The 17,105-nt window shown below is 46.2% G+C and overlaps 1 protein-coding gene across 4 annotated transcripts in view; it reads right to left on the bottom strand.

Moving 5' to 3' along the window:
* Positions 1-15,018, bottom strand: part of RALGAPB (Ral GTPase activating protein non-catalytic subunit beta) — a 64,770-nt gene extending 49,752 nt beyond the window's left edge. For all 4 annotated transcript variants that reach the window (XM_032126653.1, XM_032126654.1, XM_032126655.1 and 1 more), the window contains exons 1-5: positions 14,902-15,018; positions 8,140-8,352; positions 7,278-7,480; positions 3,014-3,177; positions 2,193-2,379 (exon numbers count right to left, since the gene is read on the bottom strand). In XM_032126653.1, coding sequence (XP_031982544.1) covers positions 2,193-2,379; positions 3,014-3,177; positions 7,278-7,480; positions 8,140-8,322 — 737 coding nt within the window. In that variant the 5' untranslated portion in view covers positions 8,323-8,352; positions 14,902-15,018. The remainder of the gene's footprint in view (positions 1-2,192; positions 2,380-3,013; positions 3,178-7,277; positions 7,481-8,139; positions 8,353-14,901) is intronic.
* Between the last annotated feature and the right edge of the window lie 2,087 nt (positions 15,019-17,105).

Genomic DNA, 17,105 nt, shown 5'->3' with positions numbered 1-17,105 from the left:
AAAACATTTTAACTGTTTGAAGCTGGAGCTTCACTGAAGCATTAAAAATGCAGCTTAAAATACCGCTGAACTTAAAGCTAGCCTCAGAGGAGCCTAACTTTCCATGTATCAGACATAAACCAACATTACTGAACACAGACTAAAACAGTCCAGAAACCTTGCAGACTCCTGTGCACCAACAGAACCAAGACTGTTAGTCAACAGTGGGAGAGAAAGTGTAGGCACAGGGCATGGTGCAGAACACCAACACATGTTTTGAGACAGAGCTGTTCTTTTCAGATCAGTGAATCATAAAGTATTTTCAGTTATGTAACACTACATCTAACAAGCTAAAAATAGCTCAAGAAATAGCGTGGGAAATACACAGAACTCGTATTGCAGCTTTATTTCCCAGAGGTTTAACAAGTACCTGCATAACCTGGAAAAATCAATCCACACCTCACATTTTGACAGGTAATTCAAAGCAAAATTTTTCAAAGCTAAAATAAACCCTTGCAGAAAAATACACTATTGAATATTTCACAATGCAGCAATTTTAACACATCTTTGAACTTTCACAGAAATAAGTTACTGATATTTCAGAAGAGCTGGAAGGAGGAGACCCAGATGACCCTCGTACCAGCAATTAATTCAGTTCATTCCTCCAAGAGGCTGAAATTTGTCCCACAAAGACTTCATACAAAAAAAAATTCAACAGTAAGGGTACTGAAACTCTCCTCACTGTTCAGAGCCTTCTACTACAACCAAAACTCTCCTGCAACCCTCAGATATGAGCGTTCCCTCGGTCAGTTTGCGGGTGACACTGAGGTGGGCAGGAGTTGACCTGCTGGAGGACAGGAAGGATCTCTAGAGGGATTTGGACAGGCTGGATCAAAGGGCTGAAGCCACTCTATGAGGTTCAACAAGGCAAAATGATGGGTCCTGCCCTTGGGTCACAACAACCCCAGAGCTACAGGTTTGGGGCAGAGTGGCTGGAAAGCGTCCAGTAGGAAAGACCCTGGGGATGCTGATCTACAGCAGCTGAACAAGAGCCTGGTGTGGCCAGGTGGGCAAGAGGCCAAGGGCACCTGGCCTGTACCAGCCATGGTGTGGCAGCAGGACCAGGGCAGTGACTGTCCCCTGTGCTGGGCACTGGTGAAGCACCTCAAGTGCTGTGTCCAGTTCCGGGCACCTCCATTCAGGAAGGCCACTGAGGGGCTGGAGCATGTCCAGAGAAGGGAACAGGGCTGGGGATGGGGCTGGAGCACCACAAGCAGCTGAGAGAGCTGGGGAGACTCAGCCTGGAGAAAAGGGCATTCAGAGAGGACCTCCTCATTCTCTAAAACTACATGAAAGGAGGTTAGTGGCAACAGAAGGTTGGCCTCTTCTCCCAGGAAACAAGGGACAGGGCATGGGGAAACGGCTTCAAGTTGCGCCAAGGGATGTTTAGATTGGATAGAAAAGGTTGTCAGGCACTGGCACCAGGTTACCTAGGGCAGTGATGGAGTCACCAAAGGGTATTAGAAGACATGTGGATGTGGCACTTGGGAACATGGGTTAGTGGTCAGCTTGGCAGTGCTGAGGGAATGGTTGGATTTGATGATCTTAAAGGTCTTTTCCAACCTAAACAATTCTGTCATATATGATCCTTACTGTTCCCATACCCAGCAAGACTTGGTACAGCTCTTCTCTCCTACTCCCTAGAGCAGAGAGCCCGTGGGCTGCCTCTGGCCCAGCACACCCCAACCGCCAGGGCACAAGTGCCAGGCAGCTGTAACACAGTTTCAGCTCCACAGGGTCCAATCAGAGTCCAAAAGTCACCTCAAACCCAGCAGCATGAGCACTAACAAGCACCTAATAATTTTGATGGTGACGGCTATTAAACCCACATATATAATGCTACACTAATATTCTTGAGTCATTCCTCAGGGCATATGATGAAGAGTCACAATGATGGAGACTAATACACACACCACGAAGTGTTAAATATCAGAGAGGTGCTAAGCTTACACAAGAACAGCGACAATCCAACTCAGATCTTCCCTTGCAGAACAAAGGAATACACACACAATCCAAGGATACAGCAAGATTTCTCACTTCACATTGCTCATTCACATTTGGATTGCTGCACATTCCACAAATAAGCAATTCCAAAACACGTATAACCATGATTATCCCCACACATGCATTTAATCCCACGGGATTTCTCCTACCTGGAAGTAAGGGCACAAATGACCTTGCTCCACTGCTCAACTACTGCAGGATGATGTCGCCAGTTAGCCACCATCTCTTTGGCAGTTTTCCAGTAAGGAGGTGTTGGAAAGCACCGCGTACAAGCGAGTAACCATACCTCAAACAGCACGCCAATTAATTTCTCAGCCAGATTCTCGGCAATGCCACCTTACAACAGAAACAAAGCACACCTTCAAGTTAGTGTTCCATCTAAATAACTTCATATATCTCCCCAAGGAGGTTTTGGTTACAGTGCATAAAGATTAAGCTCATTTTTAAAATAATTTTTAAGAATGATTTTTGATTGCTTCCTACACCAATTAGCCTTTTTGCAAGGCCAAATACAAAAGATAACACCCAGCCACGTGTGTGTAATAAGGGACAGCAAGAGTTCACCAATCTTAGGCAGTCTTCTATTGCACTGTGTCTGCATCAAAGTCTTTTTTTCAAAATAGGTAAAACTGACGCTTTTGTTTTGCACTAGGCAGGCTGAACAGCAAGACAAAGGGGTTTCAGTGAAACAAACAGGGAACAACATTGTCTGAAACTGTTCATCCCAAACTGTTCCTGTATAAAGTCATTGTCCTGCAAAAATACTTTCAGAAAAACTCAGCTCCAAATCATTCAGTCTTTTCTGGCAATGCTTTATTTCGGAGTAATGGGGCAGAATTAGGAGTGAGCTATTGTGCTTTGGTAGCTCCTAAGAGCTTTTAATGGGTTTCCCCATCCTACTGGAAGCTGAATGTCAAGAATAGCCTGAAGTTTTTCCAGTAATTGAACCAAATGGAAGATGAACATGAACCTTGCACAGTTGGAGCTGCTAGAAGAGTGTCATTGATCTGAAGAAGAAATAATAACAAAACCTCCCAGGTTTCTCTTGCCATAATTGTCGACTCATGAGCCAGCTTCTGGACAGCTTTCAAAACCTGCAAGCAGAGCCTGATCTGACTGGATCCCGGGTCTGGCCTGCAAGAGAAGAAAACAGTGCTCGAGAAACAGAAGTATAAAGTGATGTATCCAGCAACATGAACTTTCAGCAGTTACAAAAGGAAACAAACATTATTGAGAGAGACCCAAGAACATGAGCCAATATGCTTCTGTGCACCTCAACTCTGTCTCTAGGCATCCCAACTCTGCCTTACTGAGCACAGGATGCACCATAGCACTCTTCTCTATGTGAGACTCAATACATAGAGCAAACACTCACCAGAGCAAGCACAATCCATCATCTCAAAGAGACTTATCTTGGGCTAAACAGTGACAATCCAGTTGAAATATCATGAATTATTACATACATAATTCAGAAGTGGCAAAACTAGGAGAAGCTATTGTTAGCAAATTAATTAAAATTCTTCCTGGTTCTCCTGTTGTTTCTAAATCAACTCTTATCCCTTCTCCCTTTAGTGTGATGTTCCTATTTAATGACCCCCATCTAGATCATCTTCTGTAAATCCAAGCAGATAGGAGTAAGGAAGGAAGAAAGGAAACAATTTCATATTTTCACAGTTTTCCCTGTAGTAATAATCAGATCCACACTGGCACTGCTGAGTTACTCAACACGAAGTTGTGCAGAAGCAGCACAAAGCAGTATCACCTCTTCCCATCAGTTAGCCCGGACAAGGCAGAACAGGTAGAAAACAGTAAAAAAACACATTCTGGACAGTATCTGAGGAGACTGGTAAAAAAACCTGAGGAAGCCTAAATTTTAAAGGGTGAAAGAGGAGATTACAAATTAGAGTGTGCAGCATATGTGAGGCATATTTCAACCTGTGCATCATTTCATCATCCCTCCTACTACTCACTGAAGGGATGACAAAAAATGTAGAAGTATTACCTTCCACCGGACTACTTAGTATTACCAGATTCCTACCAAACACTTTCAATGTGGTATAACCCACAAGTCATGTTGAATAGCAAGCACCTCAAGAATGTGCTGGTCCACTAAATACTATCAGCTTTTATCTTGATAGCATAAATGTTGTATTACAGTACTGGAAACAAGATGACAAAGAGACAAGATAATGTCTAATGCAAAATTGCAGATTACTAGCCACAGTTCAGGACCTCAGTGGGTTGCTTGATGCTAGTGCTAGATCACAACCCAGAATCTCTCTGTAGAACAACAAACTTTCAGACAAGTGAGCCCTGCCTTGCTTATAGCACTGTTTTTTGCCTGAGCAACAACAGAGCAGATCATTTGAATCAAAAGATATCCTTAATCTATATAGGCTTGAAGCTTCCAAGGCTGCTTCAAGACTTGTTTCCCTAATCATTTAGAGAAACTGTAAAAAAAACAGGGCTTATATGCAAGCTAATGGGATACTTCTGAGCTAATCTTGTAAAGGCAACTCGAAGTCTGTCCATCTACAACTTCCACTTGTCCCCAAAGTTAACCCAGTGGCAAGCTCTGCTTGGACTATTTCTAGACTTCTAGACATCTAGATTTCTACAGAACTTGGCCTTTTGGCCATACTTCTTCACAACAAGTACTGTTCTCATGATTTCACATGAGAAGCATATGAAGTTATTACAAAAAAAGTACTTTGGCAGTCACATGTTCCATGGTCTCTCAAGCAATTACAGACATTTCTGTTGCAGAGGACCCGGATATCTGTATCTCACTCTCCTGGGGAGGCAATACAGGGGGAGAGAGTTCTCATATTTCCTTCCAACAGTGTTTGTGGCCCTGAAACTTTATCTGACAGCAGTAACAACCACTACTGCTTAAGTCATCTTCAAGACCTCTTGGATATTCTAGGGTTGCCAGAAATGGAAAGCCTGGGGGTTGCCTGGGGACTATTCAAATATGTCAACCAAATGTTTGTTTCTTCAGGGTGGACAGAAGGCCAGTGCAGGAGGGAAGGATACAAACACCCTCTCTCGTCACTGTGGCAGATAGAGGAAAGGTAACTTGACTCACACGGCTTTCACAGTTTTATTTTTCAGCATCACACTATTTCAAGGACTGTGCATGTACATATTTGATTCAGCTGAGCACTCAGACTAGACTAATCTATATGCACCTGCTCTATATGGATGTACACAAGCCCCTGAGGTGCCATTTACACCGAAGTGCCCACTTCAGGCTGCTGCATTCACACCTCACCTATACACCACCCTCTGAGTCTGAAACCTTCACAACTCTGCGCCACCACTTTTAAGGCAGCCAAACCAACAGCTACATCGTTTCCAGAGAACCAGGATGAGGAAGGAAGTTATTTTGATCACAACCTTTCACAGGACATAGGCTTACAATAAAGGCTTAGTATCTTCAACACAAGAACAGATTTTTCCAGGAGTCCGTTCAATGCAGGTTGCTATAACAGCTCCTGGGTAAGTATTCTATATGAGCCCATCAGCATCAGCAACCTGCATCAACTGGGTAAACCCAGAAATTATTCTCCTCTTCCCCACCACAGACACCTAGGTCTGAATCTTTGCTTTTATTCAAGGCAGGTGTGCACAACTCAGCTCTGCATTTCATTTGCAGTATAGAAATTTTTCCTGTTGCTAGAGTGAATTCTGAACACAGCTTCCCGGAGGGCAAAACTTAAAAAGAGAGTAGGGACTTAAACATCAAGTGTTGACAGCAGCAGCCACGAAAAATCAGTGTTTAAGGTACATCTCAGAGGCTCTTGGAAGAAAAACTACAGAACAGCTATACTACAGGGATAGTGTTTAAAATAATTATTTTTAGGCCCTCCCTTTCTCTAGGTGTTAATTATTTCATTCAACAGCTATCACGTGTAGTCTACCAGCCTACACTGAGGTCCAACAATGACTTTCAGAGAGAAGGGTGAAATGGAAACTTGTGCCAACAGCATGCAAGAAGCTGTAGTACTGAGCTGCCTGTTACTAGGGCCCCCAGTGTGAGAACAAGCAAGGGATCACAGAAACAACTATTAAATGACCTAGTGAAGAATTCCTTCTCTGTTTTGCAAAGGGAATAAAGGATCCCAGACAGCAGACTGTATTCTGCACTTATTAAAGCTTAGAGACAACCTCCTGCAGCAGTCTAACCCAGAAGCTTGCTTTCCTCAGACTTGTGTCATTACATTGACCATCCCTCAATGGGAATTAAAATGCATTTCCACTACAAGTTAAGAGCAACAGCAGCTAAGGGTAGGTGGTAGACTTCAAAGCAATCAATAAATACCAAAGAACTCCTCTGAATTTGCACAAGTTATTATTCAAAGTCCTTTTTAAACAAAGCCTTTAGTAAAGTGAAGAAACCCAAGTGCAGCAGAGCACTTTAAAGGCCCCCTGCAGTGATACATTATCGATACTGATAAAAGCAGATGATCCGGTACTTATGGCAATATACCAAACATTGATCTGAGGTTAAGTACCTTTTCAGGGGGCACTATTATTTAATCTTACTTATCCAGTATATATGTCCAACAGCAGCAGGTAAACTTGTCATAAACTATAAACAAGGTCATGATGTTTGCACACTCTAACAATGTAGCTGTGTCCAAGACCTAGAAACATGTCTATCTCAACACCATCACCCAAGGATGTCAGGCAGCAAGCACTCCGCCACTGGGTTCTTTCAAAGCTACCAGTGAAGGACAGTCAGCATAACTATGCACATTTAACATGCAGCAAGATGCAGGCACAGAGCAATCACTTACTGCAAGATCCCTCAGTACATCACAAATGTGGTGAAATCTTGAATAACAAGGGCTGGGACTGCCATGACGTGCTCTTAGTTTATCTCAGTTTTACACAACAAAAAGCACATGGTCACACAGTGATGCTCTTCCGCCTTTCCCCTTACCCTCCAGTCATCCAACAGAGATGAATCTTGAAGCTCTTAGGACAGTAAACATTCAAGTATATGAACTATCTGTGATTCTAGTTACCAAACCACAGCAGCAACAACTCAAATTGCTACTGAAAAATTACAAAAGATGTTTGGAGAAACACCTTCCTCCTAAGCTTGCAGCAATAGCTGTCTTATTTTACTCAAGAGCCTCCATGCCTCATGAGTCCTCTGACAGGTTACATGCTGACTATAGCTTGGAATCCCTCAGCCTCCTGAGCATCCCAGCCCTAACACTCACCTTGGTACAAAGAGATTTTGGAGATGTTTGAGAATGCTTTGAACATAAAGGTTTGGTTCCTTAATAACAGGTAAAGGAATGGAGTCCTTAGGTAACACAAGAGCCATAATCCAATCTGTATACACATCCACACAGTATTTCACAGTATCGCCGTCCAAAGGGAGGGTCAGTCCATAACAAACCACCTCCATAGTCCATTTTACCTAACACAAAGAAAAAATTATTAAAAATAAATATTCCTAAGTAAGTACTGGTCAGAGCACATCAGTTCTAACTAAAAAAAAAAAGCAACAGTAGTTATGCTGCATGGGCAATTCTGTTTAACATATCCTGCAAAAAAACACCAAACCATTAACTCGTATATCATGATATTATGAAGAATATGAATAAATGGCAAATCACTCGCTAAATACTGAATCTCTTAAATCTGAACTGTAGAGAGAACTCTTCGGAATACACAAAAGCTGCTGGTGAAAGATTTTCAAATTCTAGTAAATACTTGTACTACACAAAGACTTTTTTTGAAGTCACATACTGTTGCTTCAAAACTGAAGGTAATTAGAAAGGCTTTGTGTTAAATGCTAAATTCCTTGGGTTGTTTTGAGTTTTTTTGGTTGGTTTTCTTTAGCCTGAATTTCCTGGTACAGTACTTCAGACAGACATTTACTATTAAATTATGAAGTACACTGTTGCTATGATCTAGTTGTGAATAAAAGCCCTATGGAGATTACTAAACTGAAAATATAACACACTTCATAAAACTTGGGACAGTAAAGAGAGAAAAATAGAAGAGGCTATAGAAAACCATTAAACTGTCACTCCAGCATTAAGGAAACTATCATCTTCAAGGAAAGGCACTTACTTCTTTGTCTGTTTTTAGTAAACTCTCACTTCCAACAGATGATGTAATTAAAGCTTGTCCAAGAGGACGCACCACTGCATTTGCCACTTCTCTCCCCACATTCTCAGGATAGCTGTGAAGTACACTGGTATTCCCCTGATCATTTTGAATGACAAGATGCAAGGATCTCCACTCTGAGTACATAGTGCCTCTATGCTACAATCCAAACAACACCTGGGGGGGCAAGGAAGGAAAAAGATAATTAGTCAAAATGTCTATGACATGAGTTAGCAAAACTGAAGCTGTGTATCACAATCCAGGCCCTTGTAAATTCAAGATGCACATATCCAAATTTCATTGTCATACAAATTTCATACATTTGACAATCCAGAAGAGATTCCAACACTTGTTCTTCAACATTAGTATGTTTTTTACACAGACAAGCTTTAACACAGCTTGATTACAGAGATTACAGCAGGTTTCAGTTCAGGACTATCAGCCCATTTTAGACACTTAAACTTGAGAAGTGACTTCACCTCACACTTCTGCTTGCACCCTCTTTGCAGGAAAGATGCTTTCATTTACATGACATCTTCAGGTAAGCAGAAAATAGTTCTACAAGTATTCTGCTCCTGAAGCAATGGCTGCAATTCATCCCTTGTTCCCTTTTTCACCTCAACAGCAGTTAAAAAGATTACCAGGAAACTTCCAGGAAAACCTTGGTCATCTCAGAAGACAAAAATTCAGCCTCTTACACATTCATAAGGTATTTCTACAGCAGGCACTAGTCAAAACTGCTAGCTGAAAAATGCGATTGAATAATAATGAAGAATGCCCTTTATCTGCAGTGAGTTCAGGACTGGATGAGCCTCAGTGCATCACTAGCTTAAACCCAGCATCATTTTACAGTTTCATTACATCATATACAGGTTCCAAATCTATGGCATTGGAGTGCATTTCAAGTCCTTGTAAAGTCAATACACACACAGAGTCACTCCCTAAAAATCTACATTTGTCCCACAGATTCCAGACAGAAAAGCCACTAAGGAAATTTCCCATGCAGTGCTCTCAGAACTGGACACAGTTCTCCTATCAGTAACAATCCCGGCACAACTGCAGTTGTGCATTTCCCCTCACTGCAGTTTGAAATCAGGAAGCCAAGCTGACGTGAACTAACCAGTTTTTGCAGTGATGGGGGCTTGGGCTGGGTATTTTGGCATTGTTGTGAAACTGCAACCAAGAGAGGCGATTAGAAGCAGCAGAAGTTAAGCTGTGCTCCCACAGTCCCTCTCAGGCATCAGCACCCTTGTGTCCCAAGCAGTGGCTTGTGCTGCACCAGCCACACACACAACACCTACGTGCTGTACAGGGGCATGGCTGGGAGCCCTCTGCCCTGGAACAGGCAGGGTGAGGCAGCACCAGTCATGGGACTGCATTGGGCAGCTCAGAGACACCCACCACGCACAGCCAGTTTTGATCCACACATCAAACACATCCACAGATCTGATCTAACTCAGATGAGAAACATCTGTGCCAACACAACAGAGCAGTGAGGACCCAGGGCCAGAGGGGTGGCAGGAACACCCCTCTGACAGCAGAATGCTTTGTACAGGCTCACAACAACATTAAACTGCTGCTTGAGCAGGTGGTACCACAGCAGCCTGAGCCACCAGAACTGGGACTGCGCCATCTCCCTTTCCTCCTCTCCCACCAGAATCGGCAGTCTTTTATCCATTATCTGAGCCAGCTGACCATGTGAACAAGGAAAACAGGGCTGGCACAGGAGAAAAGCAAGGAGTGTTCAAGAGACACAGCTCAGATCAGCTCAAGCTGTTACGGATGGCACTCCAAGATCTGTTTGCCAACTACGCTTACCTGGCACAACTTGGAAGCCAGTTAGCTATATAGGGAATATTCTGAACACTTCCCTTAGACATTCCTTGACCTAAAACCAAACAAGAAGCCAGGCCTGGAAATACACATTCCTAGGAACAAGCCTATTTAAACAAGTCTGCCTATTTAGCTGACTCCCTGAATTTTTACACCCAAAACCTATGCAAAAAGCCTGATGATACCCTTCAAGGGAGACAGAAAAGCAAGGCTGCAAGATCTTGTCTTCCAAACTAAATCCTTCCTGGTTTGAGGCAGCAATCAACGGGTGCTCATCTGATGATAGTGAGTTAACCAGAGCAGCAGCAGCCTGCAGGAAGTACAACCCTTGCATCCTTCAGGCACCTTCCCTCCTCTGGGGGCTGAGGCAGGGAGAATGCTCATGTCACTGTGGTCAAAACCCTTAGAGAAAAATGGCAATTCCATGACACAGAAAAGTCACACACATACACAAACCCCCCAAAATAAAACCAAAGCAAAAACTCAAACAAAACTCAAACAAAGAAAAAAAAAAAATCACATAAAATTAAAATGCCAAGCAAAACCCACAAAATCCCAATCCTCAGTGATGGCTTCAGTCACTGCTTAGCTTCACTATCTAGGTTTTCATACTGGTATCTTTTCCTTTCATATCCTATAGCCACAGAGACACTTCATCTTCCCCTTTCTCTCCCACCTGAACACCATCTTAGTCTCCAGCTTGTGTTTGGAGTCAAAGCAGAAGGGACAGAAGTGAGATATCATCCACTTTCCAAGACTTCCCCCTCCTCTCTCAGCCCCACAGCACTTTGCCTCTACCCCCAGAGCAGAGTCCCTTCCCCCTATCCCACAAGGGAAGAGGGGAAGCACTCTCCATTCCTCCCCTGTGACACAAGTTCATTAGAAGCATGTAACCCTGTAACAGCATTTGAGGAACGTTGGTTTAAATAAACTGATTTGAACTGATAAAGCAGCATGTCCTTTCCATACCCACCCTCCGGCTGCCAGTGAACAGCTCATGGCAGGAGCTTATCAGTGTGTGATAAGCACAGCACACTCACTGTGGTTGCCCTCATCCCAGAGCAGGGTGCCCAGGTGTGTGGAAGTGCTGTACAGTACAAGCAAATGGCAGGCAATGCCTATGTGGGAGCTTTCTCATCCAGAAGAAAGAACTCAAAGGACAAGGATTCCCAAATCCTGCTGTGTTTTAGAAAACCTTAATTGCACTAGGGCAGGAGAATGCGAGGACACAACCACCCGCCTTCATGCGGCTCCCTGCCATGATGAAGAAGAGATGCAAAGCTCTTGTGGGTGATCCTTCCACACTTCTGAGGAGTAGCACTTTTAACACATACAGAATATATACAATATGCCATGTTGAAGAGGTTTAGCAGCAGGACAACCAAAACACCTCGTACCACAGACTCCCAGCCTGCTGCCTGACATTCATACATAAATTTAATGATCAGCCTGTATCTTATTAATATTTGAGGCTTCCTTTGGTCTTGCTCTAAAAGAAACCTTCTGTTAGTCTTAGCAATACACAAGGAATACTGAGAGAAGTAATTGATTCAGATGCAAAATTCTTATGAGGGATTTATCAGGGTATCGATCTATTCATCCCTCTACACTTAGCAATTAAAAGTTTTTATTTGGAAGGACTAGAAGTTACTTTTCATTTAAGACTCCAGTTCAACTGCCACTTGAATTGGAAATGGCTGCAATCTGTTAGGATTGGAGTTACCACTAGATCTACCTAGTATGCAGCTTCTTCTAACTGGACAGGAGTTAAAAAAGGCTGTAAAGTCTCCACACAATGGTATCCGAGACAATATTCCTGACAGATTCCACACACTGACAGATTCATAACTTGCCTTAGACAAAAGCACCTAATGGTGTGCAGCAGCAGGACTCCCTCCCTTCCAAGAGGCTGTATTTATTGTATTGTTCAGTAACTACTGAACCAGCAACAGCAAACTGAAGACCAAAACCAGAACTGTCACACCACACCTGATTTTGACTTCTGTTTTTGGAATGCTTCTGTATTTCAGCTTCAATAAAGCACCCTCACTGGCCCAACTAACATCTCCCAAGTTCCATGATGCTGAATATCCACACTTCACATACCCATATGTCTTACTGGGGTTCAAATCGCTAAGGACTCTCAGAAAGCTGATTAAGAGGAGGGATGAGAAGAATAATAAATAAACCCCTGATGTTCACCAATAAGTTTTACACACTCTTGGATGCTATATGTTCACTGTATGTTCCTGGAGACATTCACTTACTATGAAACTGAGCATTAATTCCAATATTCCCTAGTATGGTAAATAATCTGGGTTTCAACGTATTTCCTCCCAATCTGTTTCATTTTAGGAACTTCAGTAGCTATCACCATATAAATCACTGAAATTGGATGTCTCAGCATTGAAGACCCAACATCCTCAGTTCTCAAACACTGCAGAATCCAGTGAGCACAAAAGAATAATGAGTCCATAAAACCCAAAAAATAAAGTTGTATTTCCAGTTTCCAAAGACTTAATATGAACAGCTGCAGCCAAAGTATTTAAACTCCTGGATCACTAAAGTTAGTCAGTGAGAAATAAACAGAGCCACAATCTGCAGTTACTTTGAAGGAATGTGCAGAAGCTCTGAGCCTGAAGCTGAGGTGTTTGGAGTGTGTGCAGGGGAGAGGTCAGGGAATTGATACCCATGTACAGAGCAGTTCCTCAGAAAACGTGCACTGAGGGAAGGAAGTGCTGGGGGCAAACGTGAACACTTAGTCTTTTGTGCTCAGCAGCTTCAGATGTAAAATGAAGTGTTTTCCTACAGTGCAAAACAACTTCAAGCACGAAGACAGGCTGTTCCAAAAGCGGATCCTTCTTGGCTTTCAGTAGAACCAAAGAAGCAGAGCACAGGCAATGGTTAGTAGTACAAGAGATGCAAAGACCATCAGCAGAGAGATGCTCAAGGAAGGCTGAAAGCCTAATTGAGCCTAAACCAGAGAAACAGCCACAAAAAAAGGTCTACGTCAAAGTTCTGGGATATCAGATATGCTTTCTAAGTATTTCCTGGAAAAAAAGAAAGCCCTCTCGTCTAACATGACCTCTCCTACCTAACAGTACTAACATCTGCTTGCTAGAGGAAACAATTCTTGTCAGAAAGCCATCCTGCCACAACCCACCTTCCTCCAAAGCCCAAACCAGAGGTTTATGAGCAATTTTTCTCACTCCTGTGACATTGTGAGCATGAACAGCTGCTGTATGCAGCATTTGTCCCACTGCCCTCCACGTTCACGTTGCAGAAAGCAAGTTAGATCTAGCTGAGACTAACTGCACCTCTGGTGTTAAGCCCACCAGGCCTGAGGAAGCACAGCCCTCCTGGTAGCTCACTCTGGAGCCATCTAAAGGGTCAGCTCTGCCTAAGGCATGCACTGTGTGTAAAGGACAACAGCCAGAGCAGAGAGCAGGCAAAAAATAAAAATGGCAAGAACCAAATAGAAGACCTATCTGAGAGAAAGACCAGCAGAAACTTGGTATTTTAAGTACTCTGTTAAAGAATAAAAAAATATGCATGTCAGGGTTACTATTAAATTTTTTTAAAAGTCTATATTCAAGGCAGGAAGAGATCAGGCACACAAAAAACCAGGAACTCCTGTCATCCTTTCCCAAGCCATTCAGCCACAGCAGTACTAAGGGTCAGAGAAGAGAATCACAGCTGCCCTTGTCCAGAGAAGACGAATTTGTCAGATTTTATTGCATTACTGTAGCAGAAGTTAATACATGAATGTGCCACAGGGAAGGTTGGATCGCAAACACAAGGTGCCATTTAAGCCGCAGGACTCCGGTCTCACCATCTCCAGCACTCCCTGTTCATGGACCCCATCGCCTCCTTAGTTCCCAGAACACTGCTGGACACAGCCTGGCCAAAGCAGGAAGCAGGGCACCTGCCATAGAGAAGGCCACTGCCTAGAAGTTGCATACTGTAATAGCTGAATATGAGCAGAGCCATAGGAAAGCAAAAACATCAGACAGTTTTGTATGTTTCGGCTATTATTTTGCTTTCAAGCTTCATTACCCAGACATCAGTACTACTCTGCTTCTCACTATCACTCTCATTTTTAACAGTAGGTTTGAGAAAATTATCTTCCAGGCAGGTCACCTGAGAATTTAGTAAGTTTTCAAACCCCTCCTTTGTGCCAAAAACTAATGAACTTGACCACGAAACAGTGCACTCAACTGAGAAAAATTTTTACTGAGCAGTTTATTTTACATTGGCGCTTATTCATCACTCCAGTTTCTTGTTAAGTCTCCAAACTGCTCAAGCAGGAAGGACTCTCTTGAAGGCACAGCCCCCTTACTGCGGGGAGAAGCCTCGCTGCAGTCCACTGTTTGCCAAATAAATAGGATCTACTGCCCACAGGGCCGGGAGACCAAATGAGCCAGGGAAAGCAGAATCAGACAGAGCCCGGGAGGCCTGAGCTCGGTACCAGCAGGCTGTCGGTCGGAATCGCGGGGAAACAGCGACACAAACTTTTCCCCCCTTCAGACCCAGCCTCTGCTCGCAGGATCCACACGGAAGGAATGGCGCGGGTACCACCTCACGCTCCTCCCAAGGACCCGAAACGCGGTTCGACCCCCGGGCCGGAGCACGGGCCGAGAGGGGCCCTGAGCCGCGGGGAGTCACCGAGGGTCGCTCCCGCCCGCCCTGCGGTGGCTCCGCGGCACCAGCCAGGCGCCAGGCGCTGGGGGAGCCCCGGTGACAGGCTCGCCCGCCGCCCACCCCGCCCGAGCCCCACCGCGGCAGCGCAGAGGTCAGCGCGGCGGAGGCTCCGGGCGGCGCCCGCACCACAGGCCCCACGGGCGGCAAAGCGGGCCGAGCTCGACAGCGCCGTGGCGGGAAGCCCGGTCTTACCTGCGCCGAGAGCCCGGCAGACATGTCGGGGCGCGCCGCTCCCTGAGGCCGCCGGCGCCACGGGGCCGCGGCCACACGGGACCGGGAGCGCCGCTCGCTGCGCTCGGCCCGCGCCCGCTTCCGGCAGCGCCACAAAGCGCACGGCAAGGCTGCGCTCTGCGCATGTGCGACCACGCTACAGCGCGGCTCCCCGCCCCTGCACGCGTCCCCTGCGCCGGCGGCACCGAATAAGTCGCAGGGAGATGCTGTGCGCATGCGTGAAGCGGCCGTGGCTGTGCCTGGCGCTGCTGTGGGGCTCTTACTCTTAAAGGGGCCGCGCACGCCGGCCCCGCCCGCACCCCAGGCTTCCCGCGGGTTCCGGAGGCTCCGCCATCGCACCGTTCCCCGGGCGCCGCACCCGGGCCCGGCAGTGCGTGTGCGGCTCACCGGAACTGACCGCTGCCGGGCCCTCGGGTGCGAGGAGCTGCTGGCGGGCCTGTCCAGCTCGAGAACAGCGGGCAGCGAGCGGGGGCCGCCAGTGCCGCTCCGCCAGCCTGGCTGCGGCTCCTCTTCCACCGCCACCGCGGGGTCTGCAGGGTGTTGGTGCCCGGGCCATCCTTGCTCTGCTCTCAGGCCCCGCTGCTGCTGCACCCCGGCAGCTGCAGCCCAGCCCGGCTGTGGCTGGTAGGGGACAACGACACCACCAGCTCTGTTTCCCCGGGCTATGCCTCGCCCTTCCCGCGGGCTTTATTCCCAGCCCGCGTTCATTTGCTGCTCGCCTGGCCCATAGTATTGACTGGTCTGCAGGTGCTGACAGTACTTAGTGAGCCACAGCGACGTGGGTTACCGGGGTTCAAACAGTGTGGGCAGCATGGGAGGGGAGGATTCTGCCCCTCTGCCCCGCTCAGGTGAGACTCCACCTGCAGAGCTGCCTCCAGCCCTGGGGACCCGACATCAGAAGGATGCGGAGCTTCTGGAGTGAGTCCAGAGGTGGCCATGGAGATGGTCCCAGGGCTGGAGCCCCTCTGCTCTGGAGCCAGGCTGGGAGAGCTGGGGATGTTCACCTGGAGGAGAGGAGGCCGCAGGGAGAGCTCAGAGCCCCTTGCAGGGCCTAAAGGGGTTCCAGGAAAGCTGGGGAGGGGCTTGAGACAAGGGCTGGAGGGACAGGACAAGGGGGAATGGCTTCCCACTGCTAGGGGGCAGGGTTAGAATGGATATTTCTTTACTGTGAGGGTAGTAAAACACAGTTTTCCCAGAGAAGCTGTGGCAGCCCACCCCTGGAAATGTTCAAGGCCAAGTTGGACAGGGCTTGGAGCAACCTGGTCTAGTGGAAGGTGTCCCTGCTTATTGCAGGGGGCTTGGAATAGATGGCTTTTAAAAAGTCCTTTCCAGCTACTCTCTGATTCTGTGAAACACAGATAGTGGAAAAGGCAGCATGGGGCACTCTTCAGGGAGCAGTGCCTCGCTCCAGAGCCCAGCATTGTTTAGGGATGGTACAAGGCATCCTGAGAGCCCCTGGAAATGGGCCACTTTACCTCACTCCCTGCTGCAGCTGGAGAGAGGCACCATCCACCTGCCTGTTATCACCCCTGGAGACACGCAGTGTCCACCTCTCTGCAGTGTTCTCTGCTTTCTGCAAGTGCTCCAGCAGGTGCACTGCTGGGAAAGTCAGTCCAGTCTCACAGATTCCTTTTGGGCTGCTCCACAGGGGCCAAGTTCCAGGTCCTTTCTGCAGCATTCACCTGCACTGCTCCTTGTTCAGTGCAGCACGAAGATGTTAACATAAACAGGAGCCTGCAAAGCTCTTTTCAACCCCTTGTATTGCCATCCATTGAAGGAATACCATATATCACAGGGCAAACTGTACTCCTGTCTACTTCCTGGCAGGAAGACTTCTGGTCTGCACTCCCTGTGCATGGAGACTGCTGACAGCAAGGGATGTGAGTTCCATAATAAAGATTTGCTCAGTGCTTGTACTGTAAATCTTTTCCTCCTCTTTGTTCTGCCCCCAAGGGGAGAGCAGGGCCCTTGCAGGACACATCTTTTCACAGTACCATGAATCTCTGGTGCCCCCCCCCCCAAAAAAAAAAAAGATCTCTGGAGGGTTAATGAGACTGCTGGGGTGATAGAGTGCAGAAGAGATGGAGAGGACTGAGTGGATAGGACATTTGTGTCTTGGTTTGAAAGATATGTGTCTGCCAAGGAGAATGGGAACCTCTGTTGAA

This window comes from Corvus moneduloides, chromosome 17, assembly GCF_009650955.1.
Source record: "Corvus moneduloides isolate bCorMon1 chromosome 17, bCorMon1.pri, whole genome shotgun sequence".
Lineage (NCBI taxonomy): Eukaryota > Metazoa > Chordata > Aves > Passeriformes > Corvidae > Corvus > Corvus moneduloides.
The sequence above is the reverse complement of the archived record's forward strand: the minus strand, read 5'-3'. Positions and strand labels throughout refer to the sequence as shown.